The following is a 27,659-nucleotide window of genomic DNA, read 5'->3' on the forward strand; positions in this document are numbered from 1 at the left end:
AAATGTCTGATTCTGTCTGGCTCTACACATGAGCTATCATGTAAAAGGTTTAGCTGAGGCAAAATTTCATATATATAATGAAAACCGAAAGCTAATAGTTGGGCTCAGGTCGTGCCCAACTGAGCCTGGTTTCCTTCGAGGTTTTTTTCCTTCCCTTTTGCTAATTGGAGAAGTTTGTTCGCCACTGGCTTGAATGGTTCTGGACTTGTGGAGCTGCGCATTGATGGATTTTCTCTTCAGTGTTTGGATTCTCAGCAGTGAAAATTCAACCACACTGAACTGAACTAAACTGAACTTAAACTTACTGAACTTAAACTAACTTTTCAATTTACTATAATCTTCTATGGTAAGCTGCTTTGACAATCTACATTGTAAAAGCACCATAGAAATAAAGATAAATTGAACTGAGTGAATATAAGTCCCTCTTCTTTGTGCAGTCATTTACTCTGAATCTAGACTAGAAATTAGAGGCATATAAAAAACATGTTTTGTGTTAGCTTGTTCTTGTAATAAAACTAAACTTTAAAGAAGACCTTGACCATATGTGAAGTTTTGGCCACTAGTTCCAAATCTGTGCCTCTCATATGATGAATCCAATCAAATATATTTAGAAGAATACTGGTTGCCAACAGCCACTGACTTACACAGATATTTGTTTTTCAATTATGGATGTCAATGGCTAAAGGTTTCCAATATACTTTAAAGTATCTTCTTTTAGGTTCAAAATAAAAAGAAACTCAAAAAGGTTTGGAACCACTTAAGGGTGACTAAATGATGAGTACCTTTTAATTTTTAAGTGAACTTTGCCTTCATAACATTTCATGTTTTGTTAAGGAAAATAAATGAAAGCATACAAGAAGTTCCTTTTTTTACTTGAGCTCCTTCAAAATGTCTGTGCACATTCCTGAAGGTATCTCCTCCATTCAACTCACTCCACTCCAAGCTAGATTTGATATTGAGTCCAGAGGAGTGAGGTTTACCCACAGAGCTTTCACTAGCTGGCCTCCATTACATTCACACTATTCTATAAACCTTACTCCCATCAGTGTCATGGCACCAATGCAACCCTTTCATTCTTTTTGCCCCAACTCCAAGCGAGATTTCAACACTCATTTCCGGCATAAGAGGTGAGTGCAATAACAAGGCCACTAAAAAAACCACAGCCTCCAGCATCTGTCCCTATAGTGCACCTTTTAAGGCCAAGGGAGCGAAGTTTATCTGTAGAGCTCTCACTAGCTTGCCTCCATTACACTCGCTTCATTTCTTAAATCTCACTCCCATCCGGGTCATGGCATAAACATAACCCCTCTGTTCTACTTGCCCCACTCTGAGCAAGATCTGAACCAACATATCCGGGTATGGATAGGTGAGTGCACTTGAAAGGACACTAAAAGATGGCAGCCTGCAGCATCTAGGGCATAGGTCTCAAACTCGATCCCTGGAGTGCCGCAGCTCTGCACAAGCTCTTTCTTCAACCCTAATCAAACACAGCTGATACAAATAATCGAGGGCTGTTTCTCAATTCCAAGAATGCAAAGAACGGACTGCATTCTTATGAAGACCGGTCTTGCCAGGTCACCTCGCATAGAACGAACTTGAGAGACCACGAGAACAGAGAATATGTCCTATGAGAATCGAGATGCTGCGTTCTTCCTGATTGTCACATGACCTTCACACGTTTTTAACGGAAATTTATTTAAACATTACAGCAATTTGTTTTCCCCCTTTTCAATATATAAAACATGCACAAAAACCTTACTTATATACTTTGCTGAATACAAATAAAACAAATTTTAATATGAATTTCAGCAAATAAACACCTTTATTGGTGTTTACGCCTTTATTACGATACTGATGCTAATGTTTACTTTCACCGTCTCATTTAGGGAAACTCAGATAAATAGGTTATATCTCCAAACTTTAATAATAAATCTATATAAAATGCTGCGCTTCCCCCCTCCTTTATTTAGTCGCAATGACTTCTTTCACTTCTTGAGCAAGTTTTGCCCTCAAGTCTGCATCGATGTATCCTTGATACCAAGAAAATATCCGAAAACTGGTGTGCCAATGTGTTCAAGACTACTAGAGACTATTAAGCAGGTGTGAATCGGAGGTGGTTGGAGCCAAACTATGTAGAGCTGCGGCCCTCCAGGAATTGAGTTTGAGACCTCTGATCTAGGACATATTTTGAGGCCTGAAGAGTGATGTTTACATGTTACGATACCATAGCAGGCTGCATGTACAATATGAAACGATCCATGAAATTACCAGTGAATGAGACTCTCTCCTTGGAAAAAGAAAGATTTTGTTACACCTCGGTAGAAGAGCTGGGAGAGTTGCAGTGGATTCCCAGCAATGTGTCATGGTAGCAAAAAAAACAAAGTGGCAGTTAACAGCAAATCCCATCACAGGCAGCACGGAGAACATGAATCGATTGTCCATTTCAGGGATTCACTGCTCTTTACATTCAAACTGTCACAATATTTTTCTTTTTCTCTTAGCTATAGGGCACACTTCCAAATGCCACAAAAGCATTTTCAGAAACAGCATTTCCACAATATCCCTCGACTGTAAAACTGCTATTTTATTTCAGAATTAGAGCATCGTAGCCTTAACGCGAGCCGAAGCTAGATTTATATCCCTTCTCGGCTCTAGTCATTGTGCTCGGTGAAACTAATCCACTCTGGCTTTCATTACAAAATGACAGAGCGCTACTAATTAATATTTGATAGCAAAGTTATTCATATTTAATATTGTAATGTAATTAATAATAACATAATGAATATTTCAGGGTTAAGTTGTAGGCCTGTATTTAATGAAGCGTTGGAGAATAATACTGAGCTCACACGCTTATTTACATGGATGCGTTATTGCTTAATTTGTGTTGAAAAGAGAAAAGGAGAGATAATGATATGGGTTTAAACCCGAAATGGAGTCATGCCTTTATGTAGGCCAGATCTGTGCTGGTACAGTAAATGTCCCTTTAATTTCCTCCCCTCCCCCTTAAATAAATATGTTCCAAAAGCCTAGAATGAGCAGTTATTCTGGCTTTAATGCTGAAATCAGCTTCACAGTACACTGGACATCAGCATAAAGGAGACATACGTCAAATCAACTGGTGTTTGTTTGAGCAAAACATAATTTCTTAATATATAAATAAATAAAAAAGCTTTATAATAAAAGAAACAGAGAAACGGTCTGGCTGATGCCTTTCCAGTTCATGGACACTATCTATCAAGTGTTGTCATGCCCCCTTAAGGCAAACAAATGCCCACAGACACATTTCCTTCAGTGAATAAATAATCAATTGCGTTCTCTTGTATTCAAACTGGCACTCCCAGTGATCTTGTTCTTTAGCTCGGATTGCTAAATATGAATCACACATTATCCATTCTCTTTTTGCTACAAACACACATAATCCCATCAGAGATAAGAGCACATTATGGTAAGAAAAGACATCATACAGCGGCGCTATTAATTTGTGCAGAGTACATTCATTCCAAAGCACTCCAAAGGAAAGAATGATGTCCATTGTGATTAGCCGTCACAACACGCTTCAGCCAAAAGAGGGGGAACAAAACCATGTGCGAGATAAAATCTAACTGACACATGCTGTAATAAAACTGACAATGCTTTAAGAAAACACATCCACATCACTCTTTGTTCGGCAACGACTACAATTTGTGCTTTTTTGCCCCTCGCTGTTATGAGCGTTTTTATAAAAAATATATCATTCATTCAAATATCAGACAGCTAGCATTTAGTTAGAAATACATATGTGTAATCAGGACACTATTTATTTAGAGCTAAATAATGAAGAAGGACTGTGTGGTTGTTTCAGGGCAAGACATTCATCATTTATTTGTGGTCAAAGCTAATGAATGCAAAACTAAAAGCAAAAACTGTTTGTGAAAGAAACCTGCAATAGTTGTTGTCACCTTGAGATGAAATGTTATTTCTCAGCAAGGTTTTGACTGAATATACAATTACACAATGTTCTCTTTGTAGCTGCTGTTCTAGTTCATCTTCTTCTCTATCTCAAAGTATTATACACACAATACTGTAGATTGAGCTTTCTTCAATTGCTCGGTTCAAATTAATTCACACTTTTTAATATGAGTAATTCCAGCATTATGAATGTGACATTTGCAGTAAAATCTCAAATTATTAATTCACAGGGAATATCTGTTTATATTTTTTGAAATGTCGGTTTGTATTTTTCAAAACTACTAACTAGCAGAAAAATATCAATCTGGAAACATTTTAGTGAGGAAAATAAACATGCATTATGGATGTGACCAAAAAGTTGGCGAGTTTACAGTATACAACATACTTTGTAGTAATTCTGTGATTTAAATTTTTTTTCTCGATACTCTACAGAACAAACCATCATTATACAATAACTTGCCTAAATACCCTACCCTGCCTAGTTAACCTAATTAACCTAGTTAAGCCTTTAAATGTCACTTTAAGCTGTAGTCAATTCAATTCAATTCACCTTTATTTGTTTAGCGCTTATACAATGTAGATTGTGTCAAAGCAGCTTCACATAAAAGATCATAGTAAATTGGAACAGTGTAGTTCAGTTTGTAGTGTTTAAGTTCAGTTCAGTTTAGCTCAGTTCAGTGTGGTTTAATAATCACTACTGAGAGTCCAAATACTGAAGAGCAAATCCAACGATGCGCAGCTCTATAGATCCCGAACCATGCAAGCCAGAGGCGACAGCGGAGAGGGAAAAAAAACTTCACTAAATGGCGAAAGTGAAGAAAAAACCTTGAGAGAAACCAGGCTCAGTTGGGCACGACCATTTTATAGAAGATTGTATAGAAGTGTCTTGAATAATATCTAGTAAAATATGATTTACTGTCATCATGGCAAAGATAAAATAAATCAGTTATTAGAAATGAGTTATTAAAACCTTTATGTTTAGAAATGTGTTGGAAAAAAAAAAGCTCTCTGTTAAACAGAAAAAAGGAAAAAAAAAAATAATAATAATTTAGGGGGACTAATAATTCTGACTCTATATATATATATATATATATATATATATATATATATATATATATATATATATATATATATATATATATATATATATATATATCAGTGTATAATGTTTTGCATTTTTAAGGGAAAAGCTTTGTTATGGATGTGACATCTATACAGTCAAGGTCAAAAGCAACTAAAGGTTTGTTGTTCTGAATGAATTTAGATGGTTTACATTTTCTAAATTGCTTAAGATGGCTGTATCCTATCTAGAGTTCACCACACTACTGACTTTCATACTGTATAGAACGTACTTTTCTAACGGCCGAGTAATACATTTAAATTCAAGTGCAGTACCTACTGAGCAATAGGCAATTTCAGATGCAGCCTGAAGAAACACAGCCCCCCACCCCCTCTGAATTCTGAAGTCCACATCGGATGGACACTACGCTATCCCATGATGCACTGAGAGAGAATTCAAGAACGGGAGTGAAGCGAGGCAACTGTCGCGGATAGGTCATGTGATGATGACAAAATGGCAAATGTAGTACATTTGAGTTCCATTCATACTACTCACATTCATACTGTAAAGAGCATACTTTTTTTATCAGCCTATTAGTACATTTGAATTCAAATGCAGAGTAGTAGGCGATTTCGGATGCAGCCTAAGTGTTGTGTTTCATTCCAGGTTGAGAAAACTAACTAAATGGCAGTGGTTCTCAATTCCACTCCTTAACACATCTAATTCAGATCATCAGCTCGTTAACAGAGAGCTCCATGAACTGAACCTTATGTGTCGAATAAGAGACATATGAAATGTGCATGGCAGAGGAGCTCGAGGACCAGAATTGAGAACCACTGCAATATAGTGAGATGACATGACTCACAGTTTGTGCTAAATTAATGTTTGTATTAGCATTTATTGTAATGTACTTTCAATTTTATGGTCTGTATGTATTCATAAAAATGACAGACTACTTTATTCAGCAAAGACACATTATCTAGGTCAAAACAGTGACAGTAAATAGGTTTATGTTGCTAAAGTTTCCATGAAAATTAAGCAGCACAATGATTTTCTATAGAAGAGTTTTTTTACAGTTTACTAGAATTTTAAAAGTGTAATATAATTGTTTCTGACAGAACGAAAGAAGAAAAAATTGTTGCAATCACATGAATAAATTATATAATATATATATATATATATATATATATATATATATATATATATATATATATATATATAAATATATATATATATATATATATATATATATATATATATATATATATATATATATATATATATATATATATATATATATAAATACTGAAATATCAATTTCGTTTAGTATAACAAACTGTTACAGTAATAATAAAATTATTTAGTTCATTTTTAAGAAAAAAATCTTTTGAAAATAAAAGCCAACTTTAAAAGATTTGGTGCATTTGACTTCACAGAACTCATTCATTCATTCATTCATTCATTCTTTAGCTTTTACTTTAATGTATTTTTTAATGGTTTTGTCAAAGACACATTGTATAAGTCAAAACAGTGACAGTAATTATATTTATGTTGTTATAAAGTTTCTATGAAAATTAAGCAGCATGTATTTCTAAATAGGACTAATTTTAGAGTTTACTAGAATTTTAAAAGTGTATTATAATTGTTTCTGAAAGAACGAAAGAATGTAATGTAATAATGTGGCTATCACATGAATAAATTACATTTTAAAATATACTAAAATATCAAGTTCACTCAGTATAACAAACTTTCACAGTAATAATCAGTAATAATCATATTATTTAATTCATTTTCAAGAAAAAAATGCTATTCTTTTGAAAATAAAAGCCAAACTTTTAAACATTTGATGCAGTTGTCTTCACAGAACTTATTCATTCATTAATTTCCTTCAGCTTAGTCCCTTTGTTTATCAGTGGTCGCCACAACGGAATGAACCGCCGACTTATCCAGCTTATTTTTTACACAGCAGATGCCCTTCCAGCCACAACCCAGCCTCAACCCAGCACCAGGAAACACCCATACACTCTTGCATTCACACACACACACTAGTTTATTCAATTCACTTATAGGGCTTGTCTTTGGACTGTGGGGGAAACCGGAGCACCTGGAGGAAACCCACGCCAACACGGTAAGAACATGCAAACTCCACACAGAAATGCCAACTGACCCAGCCGGAACTCGAACCAGGGACCTTCTTGCTGTGAGTCGACAGTGCTAACCACTAAGCCATCGTGCTGCCCTCTTAACAGAACTCACAAGAGTAAAAGCATGACAAACTAGCTCTGGCCTCTTCTCAAGTCTTGTTCCAGCAGTTCGCTCTCCATTTGACGTGCATTTCAGCATCAGGTGACGGCGAGCTGCACTGCCAGACCACCGAGACCATGCGAGAGAAGCATGCTGTCATGTACCGTAGCTAACACTTCCATGCGCGCTCTCTTAGCCCTGCCATGGCCGTTTCTACACGTATGCTAATCGTCTCCTCCGACTGGCAGCTGGTGCTCAAGGGGAGTTCGGGCACTGACAAGACAGGAGCCCAGTGTATAATTAAACATCAGACCGGCACGTAATAAAAGCTAAAGGATGAAATGAGTGTAATCTCGGCCTGAGGTTCCTCGATAATCAGCCCACAACCACATGCCTGGCAGAGATGGCAGAAAAAGAGGAAAAGAGAAAAAAAAAAAACATGCTGATTTGAGTGACCCATTTGAATCACACACCTCCCACTCTTTATTTGATTCATTTTTTAATTAGAGAGACCGAGTGAGGGAGGACTGCGGATCTTAGGTGATGGAGTGAGGCGGTGAAGGAAAGAGAGAGAGAGAGAGAGACGAGTGGTGTTCAATCTTATCCAACAGCATGGCTTCCTATCTCACTGCAACATGGAACTTATCGGAGCTCTGCAAGCCATTCTCATGAGCACTTAACCTTGCGGTCTGCAAAATAAAAATCCTCAATCAATGCTGGCCCACCAAAGAAGCAGTACAGTCTGGACCACCTTAAGTCCTAAGATTTGAAGGTACTGTAAAACCCAATTGTGAAATGAAATTAAAGTGTGTACTTAGACATTTAAAAAGTCCATTGTGCATAACAAAAATAAACTACTGTACATTAAATCAAACATTTATTGTAATAAGGTGATTTTTAAATGGAGTAGAAGCAGATTTCTAGTTCCCAGCATGCTTTGTGTCAGACTGTACAAGGAGAATGCCTTAAAATGAAGTATTTTTCTCAAGTGTTTTTGATTAAGATTAACATATACTGTAAAAAATCTCCATAAATTAACAGTTTGCCACATTTTGTGATTCATATTATTTTTTTAATTTATTTATTTATAGTTTTCAATTGTGTTATGGGACTTTTAATGTTGAAAACTTTGAAAAAGATACTTTAAATGACATTTTTTAAATAGTTTGTGACACATTCTCTGGATTGTTGTTGTAAATTATGGTGCGAAAACCTGGTAACAAACTGCCAGTATGTTTTCTGTTATTTTACACACTTAAGTCAAGTGCTATTTTGGGCTTTCCACCTGGATTTTGCCAGCCCAAGCTTCCCAAATCCACATACAGAGGTGTAATTGCAGAAGTTTAGCATCATTTTAAAGAAAACCCTTTGAATTTTCATAAAACACAGTTGAAAGTGATTACAATAATTGTATATGTTGTCTGTGTTATAATAAACCCCTTTTTTTGTAAACTCAAATTTGAAAGTGTACCTTTTAGGTTCTGTGTGGTCTAGGTTGCTGTAATTAATTTTGGTGGTTCCTGCACATGTCAGTAATCAGAGGAAAAATTAAAAATGTCTCGATCATAATCTATGCAAACGTTATTTTATTCCAACTGATGAGAGAACGGAACCACTTATGGGGTATTGGACCAATACGGACCTTAAAAATGTAAAGAATATGGAAATAAATTATGTCACAGACCCGGCGGGTACGCAGAGCTTAAAAACAATATATGATTTCAAACTACAAAAAAATTCAATGGATGTTGCCTTTTTTACAACATCATTTAATTTACAACATCAAAAGTGGAAGAGATCAATGTCCCATAAAGCAGCAGTTCACAACAGGGGGGTCCTGGCCCACAAGGGAGCTTTAGCGAGCTCTGTGGGGGGTTGCATCCTATTTTAAAAACTATTTAGCCTCAGACAATTAGGAGAACGATCATGTTGCCTTAGATCATTTTAATCCCTGGCTGACCGAAAAAATGGACAAATTTGTAGTTCGTCCTCAACAAAAAAGACTGAGTCTCACTGATTCACCTTCAGCAGCTAATAGTAATGACCCAAGCATGCTGGACACTGATGAAGAAGCTCCAAACATTTCGGATCACAGCGCTAGCAATACTGGAAGCACGAATTGCAAGAGATAGCTACCTGAACTATGATTTTATTCAATTTTCTCAAAGCAAAGTGTCCCTGAACCAGCCACAGTGCATTATCTGTGCCAAAGTTCTTGTAATGAATGCATGAGGCCGTCCAAATAAATAAGACATTTGAAGATGGCTCATCCCCAATACCGCAAGGTGTACTTAATTCAAATGGCCTACCGCTGTTTTACTTTCATATTTTACAATAGGCTATTATTTGGGCATAAACATATATAGATATAGTAATAAACATACCGTTTGTTTGAAAACAATCTTATTTTGTCATACCCATTGCAAACTTTCATGAGCGATAATATCATTAAATGTGGAGGGGGGCCTTACAATATTTTTATTTCCAGGGGGTCCTGGAAAAAAAGGTGGGAACCACTGCCATAATGCATTTTATAACCATAAATATATGGGAAAAAAAACAGAATCACAAAATATAGAACCAGCTAATTAACATGCATACACATACATACATACATTTATACAAAAGTTCTGTCTTGTTCTTGAATCTGAGTGGCTGATAGCCGTGCAACATTCTGCCAGTAACAGCACTCGTACCGCCTCTGCACCTTTGCGTTGCCCACATACAGCACAAGCAGAAACACTCTACAGTTTGACAAATATTGCTGATGTTGGACAACATAATGTACTTGAGGCTTTTTTTAGTCGAGAATGTAGTTGTTTAGATTGCAACTATGCAGTTTATTTATAATAGCAGTGCCTATTTTAAAATATTTATAATTTCTGAGTGTTCGTCCACAAGATGGCGACAGAGAGCATATAATAAGCCCTAAGAGAAAAACAGCGTAATTTCAAACTACAGCTGATCAAATCATTATTAAACAGGTAAATGACTTTCTAAGTCGATCTCTCTCTTTTGTATGTTGTAGTGCTTTATTTATACCATAGTAATACTGTGATCTCTTGATTGCAACAGCGAAATACTGGGAAATCTCTGTAGACTGAGATGGCATTTCAGCCTTATAATCTAAAAATGTGAGCAAAATTACCTGTTCAGACATTTTGCTAGAGAATCATTCAAACACTAGCTCTAAAGTGATGTTAGTGAAGTAGCAACGGTTTCTGCTGTTCTGATGTCAGATGCAGATGTGAATGAATGACGGAAGAAAGTAGTTTTTCTTACAAAAGGGTTTTTAGACTCTCCATGTTTGATTTTCTTTTTTACACAATTATTCCTTTGAAGTGTTGTATAAACACAATATCACACTCATAACAGTCCGATGTGGCTGTATATCATCACTGGTGGACACAACGCCTCCCACCAGTGCTGAAATACAGCCACATCGCACTGCTATATATATATATATATATATATATATATATATATATATATATATATATATATATATATATATATATATATATATATATATATATACATATATATATATATATATATTTATTTATTTATTTATTATATATATTTAGTGTTGGTACTGTACTTTAGTCAATAATGTTGTTCTATGTTGGGATTTCCATGCTGGGGTTTCACTTATGCTGAAATTTGTAAGGTTTCCTTTGTGATGACAAGCAAATATTAAAATAAATGAAATACTTTAAGCCTATACAAGCTGAATGATCAACGGCTTTAACATGTAAATGTATAAAATACTTTATTTGATAATTAGATTAACATATGCTATTGTTAACACTTAATCATGCATATTGTACAAATGAATTAATGAAATTTTTAATTCGATTATAATCAGCACCCTGACAAGTACTGTAGTGTTTAATGAGAGACATCTGTGTGCTTAACACTCATCACAAATATGCTAATGCAGTACACAATACAATTAAGTTCTACTACTGTAACTTAAGAAAATAAAAGTTTGTACTTAAATGCTTTGAGGCAATACATTTCCACAAATGTTTTGAGTAATATGAACTTATCAGGTTTTACAGTGTGTCATTCTACAGACAATCATTCTGCTCACCAGCACAAATACTTGATGGTGTTAAATAAAGCACAACACATTAGAGAGGAGCAGAACGGCACGTCACCGTCTGAGACTCCCAGCTGTCTCCATCATGCACAGAGAGCCCTATAGCGCTGTAGATGCGTCAGACTGAAAGCATCACACTCATTTGCCCTTATAGCTTAGAGATCATCACGGGGAGCCCATTTGTTGCGTATGTTTATGCATTTGTGCTGATCAAAAGCTAAGGCAGAATCCAACAAAGGCTGTTTAATTGCAGCTCTTGAAAAATTGATGCCGCTCTTAAGGACTTTTTTGTGTCTGGCCGATACTGGGAAAACACAGGTGTAAAGGCCGCATGAGAGCGCAATGTTTTATTCACATGCCCGAATGACAGGAGGAGGCATGCAGAAACAGTGTAGAATTCTAGTGAGGGGCCTTAATTAGCTGAGGCCCTGCCAAATTTTGGACATACAAAGGATGGCGTTTTCCACCTCACTGATGGTGAGGATAGTGTTCAATTAGTGCAGTGAAGCTCATAATGTGACCTTACAGTTAAACTTTTATTTATTCATTCATTATTTAAAATACTAATGTCTTTAAAAATATAAATATATATGTTTTAAAAGTGCACAAATGTAGCACATATTTTTAAGAGACAAGATGACCCAATTTAGTCTTAACATGAAATAAGCTAATATTATTTACGACACTAACGTGTTAAATGATGTGACATTGTCATTCAGAGCAACATATATTCATGTAAATAAGGAAACAACATACCTATCATGACCTGCACTGACTAAATATATACAGTTGAAGTCAGAATTATTAAACCCCCTGAATTATTAGCCCCCGTTTATTTTTTTCCCCATTTTCTATTTAAAAAAAGGTTTGTTCAACACATTTCTTATCATAATAGTTTTATTACCTCATTTCTACCTCAACTGATTTATTTTATCTTTGCCATGATGACAGTAAATAATATTTTACTAGATATTTTTAAGACACTTCTATACAGCTTAAAGTGACATTTAAAGGCTTATCTAGGTTAATTAGGTTAACTAGGCAGGTTAGGGTAATTAGGCAAGTCATTGTGTAACGATGGTTTGTTCTGTAGACTATCGAAAAAACATATATAGCTTAAAGGGGCTAATCATTTTGACCTTAAAATGCTTTTTAAAAATTAAAAACTGCTTTTATTCTAGCTGAAATAAAACAAATGTGACTTTCTCCTGAACAAAAAATATTATCAGACATACTGTGAAAATGTCCTTGCTCTGTTAATAATTCTGATTTCAACTGTATATATATATATACTGTTACACAGTAGTTATGATAGTGATTATTGGATCCAAGAAAAAAGTAAACATTTACATGTATGGGGTAAACAATTAAAAATAAATTAATGAAAGCTGCATGTTTTATTGTTTAGATGTAAAAGAGTCCATTTAAACAATCGTGTTTTTACTTACATAAACTACTTTTTTTCATAAATATTTTTCTTTTTAAGTTTTAAACTACTAATAAACATAATTATTATTATTTTTTAAATATAATAAAACACTCAAAAATATTATGACTTATTTAAAACAAGCTGAAACACAATTCTTAAGATTTGTTGGGGCAATTTAATAGTTTTATGCTCAATCCACTTAAATTTGTAAAAATTAATTAACTTAATTCCTTCGTGTTTTCCTTAATTCCTTCCCAACACAAATCAATTGTGTGGAACCCAGCATTTTTTACAATAAATGTCTAAATCATGTTATTTCTCAGAAACGGTTGTAATATACTACTTATTCACACATACAGACACACACACACACAAACACTCACACTCACGCACACACACACACACACACACACACACATGCACTTTTGCACAGCTATGTGTATTGGAGCTACCTGTAGACATAATGATTTCTTAACTCTACATATTGTACTTGCTATCCCACTACCATAACTCTTCACTGAAAGAAATGATGTCTGCAAAGCTGTTGCAAACAATTTATATGTGTTGAATTTAAACAAATTCAATTTAGCAATGTTCAACTTAATGTGTTACTTTTATTTTAGCCCAAATTAATTGTTTCCAACTACTTAACTTAAAAAAGCTAGCTTAGTAAATTCAAGGAATCATCTTTGATTATATTTTCAGTGTACTCCTAAACCTCACAGGAACCAATCTGCATTTATACATTTGCAAAATACTTATTTCTGTGCAATGTATGAGCCATTTTCCTATTGGAACCAAAAAATGTCCCCACATGGTCAGAATTTATTGATATTGCCATACATGTGGGGACATACAAAGCACACACACACACAATAGCAAACTGACTAACTAAACTAAACAAAAATGAAAATTCAAGTCTGAAAAAACAAACAAACAAACATTCAGAGTGTCTTGTTGGCTACGGTGAAGTGCTAGTGTTTGGACAAGCATATAGTGCCAGGTTGGGCTCCTGAGGTTCACGCTTGCAGTGATCTGTGAACAAGCTGCTTTGGCCTGCTCTTGCTATAGCCCTCTCAGGACCGAGAGCTCTCTGCACAGGTCTGGTGCCAGGTCACTCTCCTATCCCGTAATTATCTCCATATCTCCACCTCGCCTATACTGCACATTCCACCTGTAAAACTCACTTTGAGTTTCCCTTCAAAGCGCACGCACTGCAAAAAACCCTCAGAGCCTGTGAAATACAACCCAATGCATAAATTAGCATCCAGAGCTGTATTTTTCCTTAGCCTAATTGAACTGTTAAAGACGGAATCTGCGCAAGAGTCAGCAATGCCAACCTTGCCCCTCTTCTTCATGGCAATTATTGCTCCTTCACAAAATGTCAAACGAAAAGGCATCGAGGCAGCAGAATTAATGTTTCCACATGATAAGTAAGCTTAATATTCAGCCGACAATTAGACTACTCACCCTGCCAACCAGAATTGGATCGGGTCCAGAGAACTCCTCCAACACAAACATTTGATTCCAAACCCATCCTCTCTTGGCACGACTGAGGATTCTTTGTCCTTCGCTTGGCCGGTTCCGCGGGATCATGGCTGATGCCGTTTGTAAACTTTGTGACTGATTGTTTAACGGAGCCATGGAAGAGTACGGCACACAAGTAATCCACACTAGCAGGAGAGAAGTCCATAGATCTCGCTGCATCTCCTCTCCTCGTTTGGGCATTTTTGAAGAATTTCTCTTTACCGCCTTCCTCTTTTTTTTCTTTTTCTTTTTGCTTCCCCTCCAAAAATCAGGGGTTGGCCAGCTGTCGGTCAGCTGAATGGTTACTCTTTTGTTCTACGTATCCCCCAGCTTGAGTTCATGTTGCGAGGAGGGTCACGGATGCGCTCTGATCTGTCTCCAGAACGCAGAGCGGGGAGACGTGTGGACAAATGCGACATCCATTAGTTGGTTCGTCAATGAAAGAGATCTGCAGGGAAGAGACAAATGCACACTTACAGGAAGTGCATGTAAATAAAACTGACAAGCTTGAGAAGTGAACTCTCAAGGTCAGGTTGATCTGACAGAACAGCAAAATAAAAATTCAGAGCACATCCGTTTGTTTGGGGTTTTTTTTCTCTCTAATAATTTGGAAAACATTTAGGAAGTACAGACAAGCTGATTACAGTTTCAGGTTACAATATTTGTTGTGCGTATTATTAATACTCATAATATTTATGAGTATTGATATTTAATATCAGTTACTTATTAGAAAGAAAACAAAATGTTAACGAATGTTTTTATTATTATGTATTATTAAGTTGCTAATTTGATAATATTATCATCAAAATCAGGTCCTCGATGATGGCTCACAGCAATTTTGAGGAACAAAAAGTAGAATAAAACACCATAATTTTGACATATGACTGCAGCAGACTATAAATGCAGTAAACTTGAAATCAGTGTGGAGAAGAACAGCAGTATCTCTTCATGCTTGTGAGCTGTTTTCATTTCCCTGAACCAATTGCTTTCAATGTCCTTGACATATTACCACATTACACATTTGCAAGATCTTTCTTAGCTTTTTTTTGAAGAATTAGATTCTCATTCATTTATTCAATTTGCATTGCTGACAATATGACAGACCTTACATTATAAAATGTTTTGCAATTTATCCATGCACTTGATTATGATTCTTATATTATCTCTTTTTTTTCTGGTTGACCATATAACAATCGTAAGCTGCCTTTCACTAAACCGGATTACTGAGCTGAATGGTTTCGAGCAACATCCGCTGGAGAACTCTGTTATCTATTATTTCATATGTTTCCAGGCATCAATAGGCAGCAGAAAGGTGGCTAAGAGGAATTCAGTCTTTTAATCTCCTAATGCACCAGACCACTCTTTATTTGTTTTCTTGCACACAATTCATTTAAATAATTGCCCTGAGGGCTAGTAAGCAAGCCATGCATTTGAAACGCACAGCTTCCACATGCAGTGTAACTTCGGCGAGCAGTAAAGCTGTATTGCACACTAACACCATACACAGACTCGACGAGCTGCGGTGATGCTTGAATCACTGGCGAATTTCAGCACCACCATAAGTGGACAGCTCCTCACAGAAAAAGTCGCTTACAAATTATAGCCGCTTTGACTTTGAAAGGACAAAATGACGATACTTCAGAAGCAGAGATGGATGCTCTAGAAGCGGTTTACATCAATGCAAAGCATACATTGCGGCGAGTTGGCTTAAGTTGATTAACAAGGTCGTTCTTCTTTAAAGTGAACACACATATCCGATGCACGGCATTCCGGCACGACATGCAAAACAAATTAAGAACTACGGGTGTTTATGGTATTGTCTGCAGGCTGTCAATCTGTCCCCCTCTCGGATCAATCACTGTAGCGCAAACAGCATCAAAGAAAACATCCAGTATTTCACTGGAGTAAAAAAACACAACGAAAAAAAGCACGCGCCTTCCTCCAAATATAAAGTAAAACCCACCTACGCCAGTTAATGAGTCTGTAACACTTACCGTATCTCATCCGGACGTCCGTTCCATGCCATTCACAGAAGATAGAAAACATTAGAGAAGGAAAAATTAAAGACGTGACTTGTTTCGCAATACTGCTGGCACTTGTCGTTTTGTCAGTGTTCTGTCAAGTAAATATTCAAGAGAAAACAATCAAGGAAATGAGTTGACAGACGCGGTTGGGAACAATTAGGATCCGTACAGTTTTGTGGCTTAGCGTTGACAGGGTGTCGGTGAGCTCCGGCAAGCCCGCTCGCTGAGTGGAGGAGTGAGGAGAGATGGACGAGAGGTGTTTGGTGGGAAGAGCCTCCCCTCTGCCGCGCTCATTGGGCTGATAAAGAGGCAGGTCCTCAGCCCTGGCAACGAATGCACGCGCCCTACCCTGGGAATACTCAACTTTTATGTCAGTGCGTTGGTGTTGGTATTTCTTCCTACCTTTTCTAAATGTATTCTGCTAACAAAGCATTCGTACGTGTGCCGCGTCTTGACACTTGTGCAAATGTAATTAGATTTTACATGGCCAGGACGTCTATGCTGCTGTTTTGTAAATAGCAGCATATCTGCAGCCAGTTCTGAAAATTATACAGTTTTCGCATGGAATTTGGCATATAGATAGATAGATAGATAGATAGATAGATAGATAGATAGATAGATAGATAGATAGATAGATAGATAGATAGATAGATAGATAGATAGATAGATAATCTACTGGATAAAACACAATTTTAAACTACTTTTTTAATGTAGCTTACTGTAAACAAAAATGCAGGCTTCCACGCAGTACATTCATGTTGTTCCAACACAAATCAAAGTTAACTGAACAAATATAAGTGGATTGAACATAAAACAATTGAGTTGTCCCAAAAAATCTTAAAGAATTGTGTTGTTTCAGCTCGTTTTAAATGTACATTAAAATTTGAACAAGCAATATATATATATATATATATATATATATATATATATATATATATATATATATATATATATATATATATATATATATTATTTTTAGTGTATATATAAATAAAAAAATACGAATAAAGTTTAGTTTAGCATACGATTTTGTAAATGACCATTGAACTTGCTCTAGGATGTTAATGAGTCAAGTCATAGCTGTCATACCTTTATTTCTGAGAGTGTGATCAACAGCTTTCTGCAATGTATGCATTTCTGCAGTGCATGTATATATACAAAAACTTATTTACTATTAAGAGACCACTTGAAAATGTTCAGACCACTTGAAAATGTGCAGTTTAAGTATTTAAAATTTACAGTTTAAAAAAATTGTGTTATCTATAATCTACTGATTAATTTTTTTTTAAAATAAAAATGCTGTCATTAAGATTTGTGTGTGCGTGTGTATAGAACAATAACCATATTTCCAGGTATATAGGCAATACAATGCAAATGGAAGCATCAAAAGAGTTAAGAAACTCATGGTTGATTGAATTTCACAAATCTCCAACCCTAACAAATGAAAACTTTTGTCAGGCATTTACAGAATAAAATAAATAAGAGATAAACTGAGTAAATCCAGACAATTTTCAAAGGGTCTCTTTATATTCTTCAAGCATGTATGGGCCTACTGTATATATTTGTGTTGAGGTAAAGTTGGTTTTATATTCGCACATTCAGTCTCTCATTAATAATATAATATCAGAAAAGTATAAATTGCAAATTCGAAATAGTAAAATCATTTTAGCAGACAACAACCATCAAAGCACAACCGTGTTTAGTCAATTAAATAGTGCTAATGTTGCTTTGAAGTCATACTTACACGTGATTTCAGTCTGAATATTCAAAGTACCATGATAAACTATGTATGGAGCAGTCAATGAACGAATATGCGAATATAAAACCAACTTTACCTCAATTATATGGAAGCAGCACTGAGTAGTTCTTTTCAGAACACATCCAAATAACCTCTAAAAGTAGGAAACACAAAAGCTGACTAATACACAATAAGTTTCAAGACCCGATTTGGCAGTTTCATCTTTAAACCCACATCTGTACTGCTAGATTTTCGGATTTACTTCATGCACAAACAACCAGCAGCTGTTTTGAAATCTTTCACTTGAGATCCTAAACTAATGCAGCGAGAGATCATAATTAAAAAAGAATTATTTGAGAACACTCAGCCTATTCACTCTACCTTTAAACGAGTAAATATATAAAATCAAACCCACCAGCATCCATTAGTGCATGAGACTGTCGTGACACGTTTCTTGTCCACATGCATTGAGAATGTTTTCAGGTAGACACTGAGCTCTGATTCTGCTGGCTCCCTCTAGCGGTCAATCATCAAGCAGACGTCAGGAGTTTTCTGGACTGTGGTCAGTTAAACTTTGGGGATTAAAGCTTGCCGATGCAGACGTTCAATAAGCCCTCCCTGCAAGATATAAAGCTTTGTATCAAAAGCAATATTAATAATAACTAACCAAATAAAAATAACTGCACACATACAGCACATGCTAGTCATAGCAACTGTTACAGACAGTTAAGCAAGATATCGATCACAATAATAAATCGGACGGTGATGATAACGCTTTACAAGAAAAAACAAAACAAAAAAAATACTATTGTTATCTACATTTTATGTCTATATTACTCAGATATGTAATGCAATTCTTTTCAAGTCACATAGCAGGCTTGAAAAGCTACTTCGCTACCATTTATAGACCGTTTTTAGCTTTATAATAAAACAAATAAACAATGCGCATCTTACAAATCATCTGTCAAAATCCCAGCAATAACACTGATGACATAAATATTAAATAAAACAAATATATCTCCCCTCAATGAAACAATCATGGATTTTGAACTGCTCTCCATTTTGCATCTTGCTCGACATCCTCTTTAACTCTATTTCGGTTCTGCCGTGCAGTTTGTCAACGTTGCTCGCCAGTGGATATTTCTCCCTGTCATTGATTAATTTCACTGACACAGCCTTTACCGGTGATCAAAATATCAGACGTCTTCTGAAAAAGCCAAAGTAAGTGAAGGGGAAACGGTCTTTACAGCCCAAGCTTCCTCAATCGATCATTGGTTACTACATTGTCAGTGGAATTAATCACAGGCCTGGTGCGCCGTGAACTGCTGCCACCTTCTCCACACACCTCAGCCCTGTCATTTGCAAATGGCGACAACAGCCTCGACAAACAAACAGGAAACAAGGCGTGATTTATTCATTTGTCTCTGCATTTACATCAAATCATTTAGAGAGGCAATTACCTGGGGATTTTCCCAGCTGTTTCACATAGATGCGAGGCTACGTCTAAAACAATTGTCTTTCTTACTGAAGAGTTGTGACTGGCTTGAATGTAATGTCTTGTGATTCATAAATCAGCGTTGACATGTTTTTTCATGCCCCTACCCTCATACTTTTATGGTCACACACTGGCCTGAATTGCATGGATTTTGTTAGAAAGTTAAGTAAAATGTTTACATTTCTCCATTTTGGATAGGAAATATTTAATAAAACATTTAATTTATGTAATTAATAAATGATAAGATAATAATTGTATTTGTTTTAATAATTTCATTTATCATATTACAAATTGTGAGAAAAAAAAAACTATTTACTTCATGGCCTACTCAGAGACATTGTGATATGGAGACATAGCTATCCTTTGAAATTGCATTTTGATATTGCATGGTTTAAAATAAATATGATGTAAATGATGATGATGTAAACAACCAAGAACTATGGAGAGTATTTAAAAAAAGTCCAGTGTTTTTTCTGCCACTGATTCAAACATCAAATTGACAGTTTAACACCCACGTAAAAGCCTCCATTACTAATTTGAAGACTTCACTTTAGAATTGGCAACAAAGGAATGCTAAGTTGCTTTATTGAAGTTCATAGTGTATTGTATTTTGTAGACCATTATGATAGAAGAGAGAGAGAAAGTGAAAGGATCTTGACTGATGTGACTTTAACAAACAGCTACAGGCATAATAATTTTTTTATAAGTTTTTAAACAAAGAGTATAAAGCAAACAGAAGATACAACAGCTATACTATAGTAACCTATATCAAAATAAAGATTAAGCACCATCCTAATAAATAAACAGCAACACCAACATATTCCCACCTATATATATATTTTCCCGTCAATTTTTTCTTCAGCAAGTGAAACGCAAGCTCAATCGGATTCAGGTCAGGTAATTGACTTGGCTATTGCGTAACATTCAACTTCTTTCCCTATAAAAGCTCTTTGGTTGCTTTTGCAGTATGCTTTGGGTCATTCTCCATCTGCACTCTGAAGCCCCGCTCATTGTAATTTGGATAATGAGGGAATAACATATACCTGGCCATGGAATGGCTTAAGCTGTGGTCACACTGGGCTTTTCTCCCAATAGACTTCCATTCATATGCACGCGAATGCGTCAGACGGGAAACACAAGGTCATGCGTTAGGTTTCGCAGTTCGCTGCGGTGCAAAGTTCTAGCTTGGTGAACTCTGACCTGCGAAATCGCATCACTTGACTGTGTGAGACCAATCGAGGATCAAAACAGGACCTCTCTGGACAGAAATTTAAAACATGGAGCAATCGCTCCCTTTTTTAATGTATAAACATCTTGTTTATTCCCGCCCCTTTTCGCAGCGCTGTAGACAGAATTTCGCACACACAAAGCCCAGTGTGACCGCAGCTTCAGAAGCCAATTGTCCAATTACTTTTGGACACTTAACAAGTGGGAGGCACGTATGCAAACTGTTGTAATTCCTACAGCGTTCACCTGATTTGGATAACTACCCTCAAATTAAAGCTGACAGTCTGCAGTTAAAGCACATCTTCCTCGTTTCATTTCAAATCCATTGTGTTGGTGTATAGAGCCAAAAATGTTAGAATTGTGTCGATGTCCAAATATTTATGGACCTAACTATATATTCTGTTATTCCTTCTTAATTCCCTTAATTGCTTAAATATGTTACAAACAAACACTTACACACATTAAATACATACATACATACATACATACATACATACATACATACATACATACATACATACATACATACATACATACATACATAATAAAAACTGCCTGCATATTTTCAAGACATGAAAGAAAATATTTTAATTATTTAATACAACATTTAATGATTGTGGCTGGGAATCCGCTCTTAGGGTGAATGAGCATCACCATTGGCTCACCATTCAAAACACAATCCTACAAGACAAGAAGATAATGGACTGTGTTTATCGATTTCACCTGAACCAAAGCAAGAAAGAGACACTATTCTTTAAAGAGCAGTTTCAACTGTATAATAACAGTTTCAGGTGGATGACTCTCCATTCCTGCAAAGTGAGTGTTCATTCAGCGTAATAGAATCTCTGGGATACAAATAACAAATAAAGTAATGCCATCTGACACAGCAACCTCTTTTCTTCTCTATCCTAACTTCTGTATGGGTTTCAGTAAGGCGAGATTTGCATCCTGGAGGAAATGCAAAGCCGTGAAAGATTAGTGTTCGAGTTTTAGGTAGACTTCATTGGCTTTTGCTTCTGTGTAAATGATTTTATGTAAATGAAATGGCGCATCAGAGCTGCTTTGTCGCCGTCTTGACACTAAGCAAATGTCTTGTTTTCAGCCAGCTGTGCACTAGAATCAATACTGTAACTGTGCAGCATAGAGGTGGGTTTAAATAGCTGAATGTAGGCACGGAGGCCAAGACTAATCGTAAATCGATATGCAAATGTTTCAATGATGTCATCACTGTCAGTTAAAGTAGCAGATCATGTAATAATGATTTTTTCTTAATTATTTACTCACCCCGAGGCAATTTCAGGATTTTCGCCATCTAACGCAAGAGTATGTGAACATTTTTCCCCATACATAGTCTGTATTTAGACATCTAGACATCTTTTTTTGATGCCCAATAAGGGTCTTTTCTAGTGAAACAATTGGTAATACTCAGAAAAAGATAAATATATACTGTGAGTGACACTTCAAAAGGACCAATACTGTCGCGAGGGGCACCGCCGCCACACTAAAGGATTAAGACTATGCCGCCAGGGGGCAGAAAGGTACGGGATGTGAACGGACAGAAATATACATTAGGTGTAAATACCCTGCTACTTGTAAATGAAGATAAAATAATGAAACAAAGCATTATAATTCCTTCATTAATTATTAAAAACTTGTGAACAAGCTTTATTATCATTGTAAACTTAAGTGAAATGAGGATTCATTAGAAATAAATAAATAAAGCAGGGATTTAGCGAGAGATGTACAGTATTATTTTAATGTGATAGGACTAAGACAGTCAATAAATAACTTATTCATTTGCAGTTTACAGTTTTAATTTACATTTTCGTTGTTGATTATTATTTACTATCTCGTTTTATGTCTTAATTACTGTACATAAATAATAAATTAATAATTAAATAGGCCTAAATAATTGTTTATTTAAAGACATTACCAGCAAAATAAGGAGAAACGGTCTGGTGCATAGTCTAATGGCCCTTTTCCACTGGTACGGTATGGTTCAGTTCGGTATGCTTTTATAGCTGTTTCCGCTGTCAAAAGGTACCTAAAAGCAAACTGTACCATACTACTTTTTTGGTACTCTTTGCAAAGGGTACCTAACATGACAAAAGGGTACCAAAAGATGGAGCAAGACGCGCAACTGAACGATATTGGTTTACAGAGATACGTCACTCGCTCATGCAACAAGCCAAGAGAATGAAAACAAAGACACTGCCATTTTTAAAAACACAGCCGAGACATTACACCATAATAATATATACATATAATAACAAGCCATGGTTGACCCAAGCTTGAACAAACTTTGTCGTTGTCTTGATGAACAGCCACAAAGCCAAGAAGAAGAGCAGAATCTTCCCAGTGCCCATAGTTTTTTTCAAGGCCGTCTAAAGGGTGAGCGGTTTCGCTTTCTCGCGTGCACTTGCCACGCATCTATATTTGAAATAACAAACTTCTTGAGCTGATGATAATAACGTATGCGTGATTACTGAAGTGCTTCTGACATCTTTCAGAAATGGACAAACGCGAGAGTGATGCACAAAAAACTAAAGGAAAAGCCCGACAAAACAAAAGAGCAAATGATTGTTTCAGCAACCTAAAACATGAACAAACTGCCATGTTTAACTATTATGATCGCCTTTTGGACTATTATGAACTCGGAACAGAGGTTACATGTGTTGGTGAAGATTAAAGATACAGATGAGAGGTTTACTTTACACTGACCAGGCTATATGTTGCGTGTTGTTTTTGAACCCAAATAAGGACTAAACGTATACTGTATGTAGTAATTGGTAATTGGTAACATATCAGAGAGTGTAACGTTCATATATGTTGCATTTATTTATTGATTTTATATACATGCAGACGTTACAGTAGGCTATTTCGTACTATCATTGATCTGCAGTTTTAATCAAATCATGTTCATAAAACGGTTAGTGATGAACATTTATACACAAGTATTTATGAGTATGAAGCATCTGCTTTGTGAGAAGTGCTTCTCATATGATATGCGAACGACACGTACAGCTTTACTTTGACAATTCCTTGAGCGAGAATGACATTGACTCATACTTCCTGTCTTACACCACGCCCACCAAAAGAGTACCATTGGAATCCTTTTAGCAGTGGAAATGCAAGCCTGATAAAGGTGACTCATATCGACCCGTATCGTACCGTACTGTACCACACAGTGGATACAGGCCATAAAGTTGAATGCTACTTCATCAAAAGCATAAAAATAAAATGGCCTACCTTAAGCAGATCACTACAATGATAACAAAAATTATTTTGCAGAAGGACGTAAATTAAGTCTCGGAAGATTATTTTTAATAATTTACCTTCAGGTCAGTTCAGTTTTTAAAACGTTTTCAGTTTTCAAAATCTTCTTCAGTTTCAAAACTTCTTCAACTTAGAATAGTTTGTTTTTGTTTTACTTATTAACCATTAATGGCTGAGCGCGTGCGTGTTAAATATAATGCATGCATAACAGCATACAAAAGGAAAAAGCAGGTTGGCGCCAGTGGTGTAGTGGTTAGTGCGTCGACACGTGCACTCCAGTGCTCACGGTGACCTGAGTTCGATTCCCACCTTGTGGTCCTTTGCTCATCCTTCCCCTTGCTCCCCATGCATTCCTGTCAATAATATCTACTGTCCTATCCTTTAAAGGTGAAAACCCCCAAAAAATAATTATAAAAAAAAAGTTATAGCTAATTCATCAAAATTAGCTATAATAAAATACATCAGAAGTATAAAAAAAGAAAACACCTTGTCAAAACAGTCTATATAGGCTATTTTATATAGGATGCTATAATTTAAATGAAAGCTCAAAGTGACCTATATTATTTTAATTCTATATTATTTTAATTCATTTCCTCTGTCTTTGCTTTTTTAAAATGCTTGATTGGGACCAGATCTGCAATACATGCTCACAAAAGGGTTTAGTTCACAATTTAAGTTTATACATGACAGATTTTGGACCAGCAAAAATGACTTTTGTTAAGCCCTCATTCACTTTCATTAGATGGTGAAAAAGCCTGTAATGTTTTCCTCAAAAAGAAAAAAAAAGGCTCACTAGACTGAAATAATTTACAAAACAAAAATGGAAGACTGGAAGTTAAAAAATGGTTAGGGCTTGACACATTTTATGACAAATGGTGCATTGCAAGCACACTGCAATACATTGCAACCACTGTAATCGCTTTATTTATTATAGAAGTCCCACAATATGTTGATTTTTCCATTTCCATGTTGTTTAGGGAAGTCTAGTCTGCCATCATCAGCACAGTGTGCACCCAAAACAGCTGCTCACCAAAACGGCAAAGGTCGCTCAGCTAACGTAGCAAAGGAATTAAATAGTCAAAGTTCACTCCAAATGCATGAATAATGATTTACAAATTTATGACAAGACTTCCCAGCACCATTTCTCCATCTTTCTGTGCCCCCCACATACGCACACACACACACCCGTTCATGGCCTCGGGGGCCTGCAATGTGTAAACAGTTTCCAGCATAGGTTTAGTGGCATGATTAGCATATTAACACTCCTAAAAGTCAAATTTTAATTGGTAGCAAATTAAAGTTAATTGGTTTTTACGTTGATGATTTTAAAGCTCTGCAGATAATTAAGTGCAGTGTTCAGAATTTTGATATGTTGACATTTTGAGAATGAACAACCTGGATCCTAAATGAACAACACAACTAAGATCTTAATCATGCAAATTGAAAAAACACAGCAGATTTTATTATCATGGGTTTCGTATCGGCCCCCCTATTAATTACACTTAAGTTATTTATTTATTTACATCCACTCACATTTACTGAGCTTATTTCCCAATTGCAGTAATTATTGTTCTCACACAATTTCTAGACTCAAAAGCACATAAATGAAGCCGTGTCAAATAGGCTGCTGTGCAGGAGCACCAGGTACAAACCTGTATTTTGCACAAGCGAATATCTTGGCAGCGAACTTTTACGCTAAGAAGGTATGATGTGAATGGAATTAGTATGAGCATCTGGTGGGCCGCAAGCCTCGCTCACATTTAACCGTGAGCCAAGAGCTCATTCTTTGGCATCGGAATTCATAAACTGTCATACGGTGAATGAAACGCTCCTCGGGGGCTAAGCTGCTTCGTCTACCTGTCTTAATAAGTTGTACAAGTTGATTAGAATAGGATACAGTAGCAGACCTCCCATCACAAGAGGAAGTAACTGGACATGAAAAAACGTTTAACGGGATCCATTTTGAGCTGGGCTTCTAAAAGTAGACGCTGATGATTGCCATAAATAACAGAGGTGGCGTGATAATGGTGCGAGTTACCTTTAATAGGGCTCATTAAGACTGACACCTTCTCCATTTGGGAGGAGATGAGAGGAGGCTCATTATGATCGCTCCGCATGCACACCTCACAGCAAAGAAGAATGTGTGTGTGTTTGTTTGGCCAGGAACTGTAAGACATTACTAACAAGTCAGACATTTGCAGTGGCATTTGTTAAAATGGAAGAATAAACTTAAAACCGTGACTCAAGTTTATGGAACAGACATTAGCAGAGGCTATTTTTACATCTGACATTCATTGATGTGTGTGTGTCATTAAAAATGGTGAGCTTCAAAAAATGTGAACTTCCTCACCGATGAAATGAGTTTTCTTTATTTATTATTATTTTTTGAACTGGAGTCAATTCATTTTATCATTAGGAAAAAAGTTTAATCATACAATTAAAAAAATAGATAACAATAACCTTTTGCCAGATGGACAGAAAAATAAAGCTGTACTGCGAGACTTTTAATATAGTGCAATTAAAAAGATAATGATCTCCGTGTTTACTCATTAAATTATCAATTTTATGTTAACACACTACAGTGTACTATAATAAGGTTCAATTCATTACCGGTTGATATTTGGTGTCAATCTAGGCATGAGTGAATAATGTTCATTAATTTAATTTAATATAAATACACTGCTACTAATTTCTTATGGAAGTGCACAGTAATGCATCATCTAATGTGCAATAATACAACTTGAATATCTAGAAATAAACAGTATACTGTAAAATATTACCTCCAAAGGGGTCATTTTTAGAATTATATTTTTATTCTGTGGTTTGGAGAAATGGCACATCATAATCTAGCCCACTTACTTACTCCCAGGGGCGTTTATATCGGCGTTGATATTTAGCCACACCATGTTGGTGTTTCATTCATCCATTCATTCATTTTCCTTTCGGCTTAGTCCCTTTATTAATCTGGGGTCGCCACAGCGGAATAAATCACCAACTTATCTAGCATATGTTTTACACAGTGGAAGCCCTTCCAGCTGCAACCCATCACTGGGAAAAACCCATACATTCTTATTCACACACATACACTACAGACAATTTAGCTTATTCGGTTCACCTATACTGCATGTCTTTGGACTGTGGGGGAAACCGGAGCACCTGGAGGAAACATGGGGAGAACATGCAAACTCCACACAGAAATGCCAACTGACCCAGCCAAGGTTTGAACCAGCAACCTTTTTGCTGTAATGCGACAGCGCTACCCACTGCGACACCTCGTCTGCCCCTGTTGGTGTTTCATAACATATAATTTTTACTAGGTTGGTCGTTAGCCCAACACTCAACCCCCAACCTGGAGGACCAGGACATACACACATACACTACGGACAATTTAGCTTACCCAGTAGCACCTATAGTGCATGTCTTTGAACTTTCGGGGAAACCAGAGCATGCAAACTCCACACAGAAATGCCAACTGACCCAGCCGGGGCTCAAACCAGTGACCTTCTTGCTGTGAGGCGACAGCGATACCCACTGTGCCACCGCGCTGCCTTCATAATCTAGCTAAACAGACAAAACATTTTAGTCA

General features: G+C 36.2%; 1 protein-coding gene across 1 annotated transcript in view; it reads right to left on the reverse strand.

Annotated features, from left to right (window-relative positions):
* Positions 1–16,552, reverse strand: part of cdh8 (cadherin 8) — a 189,280-nt gene extending 172,728 nt beyond the window's left edge. Inside the window, exons 1-2 of the mRNA XM_056461974.1 lie at positions 16,308–16,552; positions 14,257–14,761 (exon numbers count right to left, since the gene is read on the reverse strand). Coding sequence (XP_056317949.1) covers positions 14,257–14,514 — 258 coding nt within the window. The 5' untranslated portion in view covers positions 14,515–14,761; positions 16,308–16,552. The remainder of the gene's footprint in view (positions 1–14,256; positions 14,762–16,307) is intronic.
* Between the last annotated feature and the right edge of the window lie 11,107 nt (positions 16,553–27,659).

The sequence above is a fragment of the Danio aesculapii genome, chromosome 7 (assembly GCF_903798145.1).
Source record: "Danio aesculapii chromosome 7, fDanAes4.1, whole genome shotgun sequence".
NCBI lineage: Eukaryota > Metazoa > Chordata > Actinopteri > Cypriniformes > Danionidae > Danio > Danio aesculapii.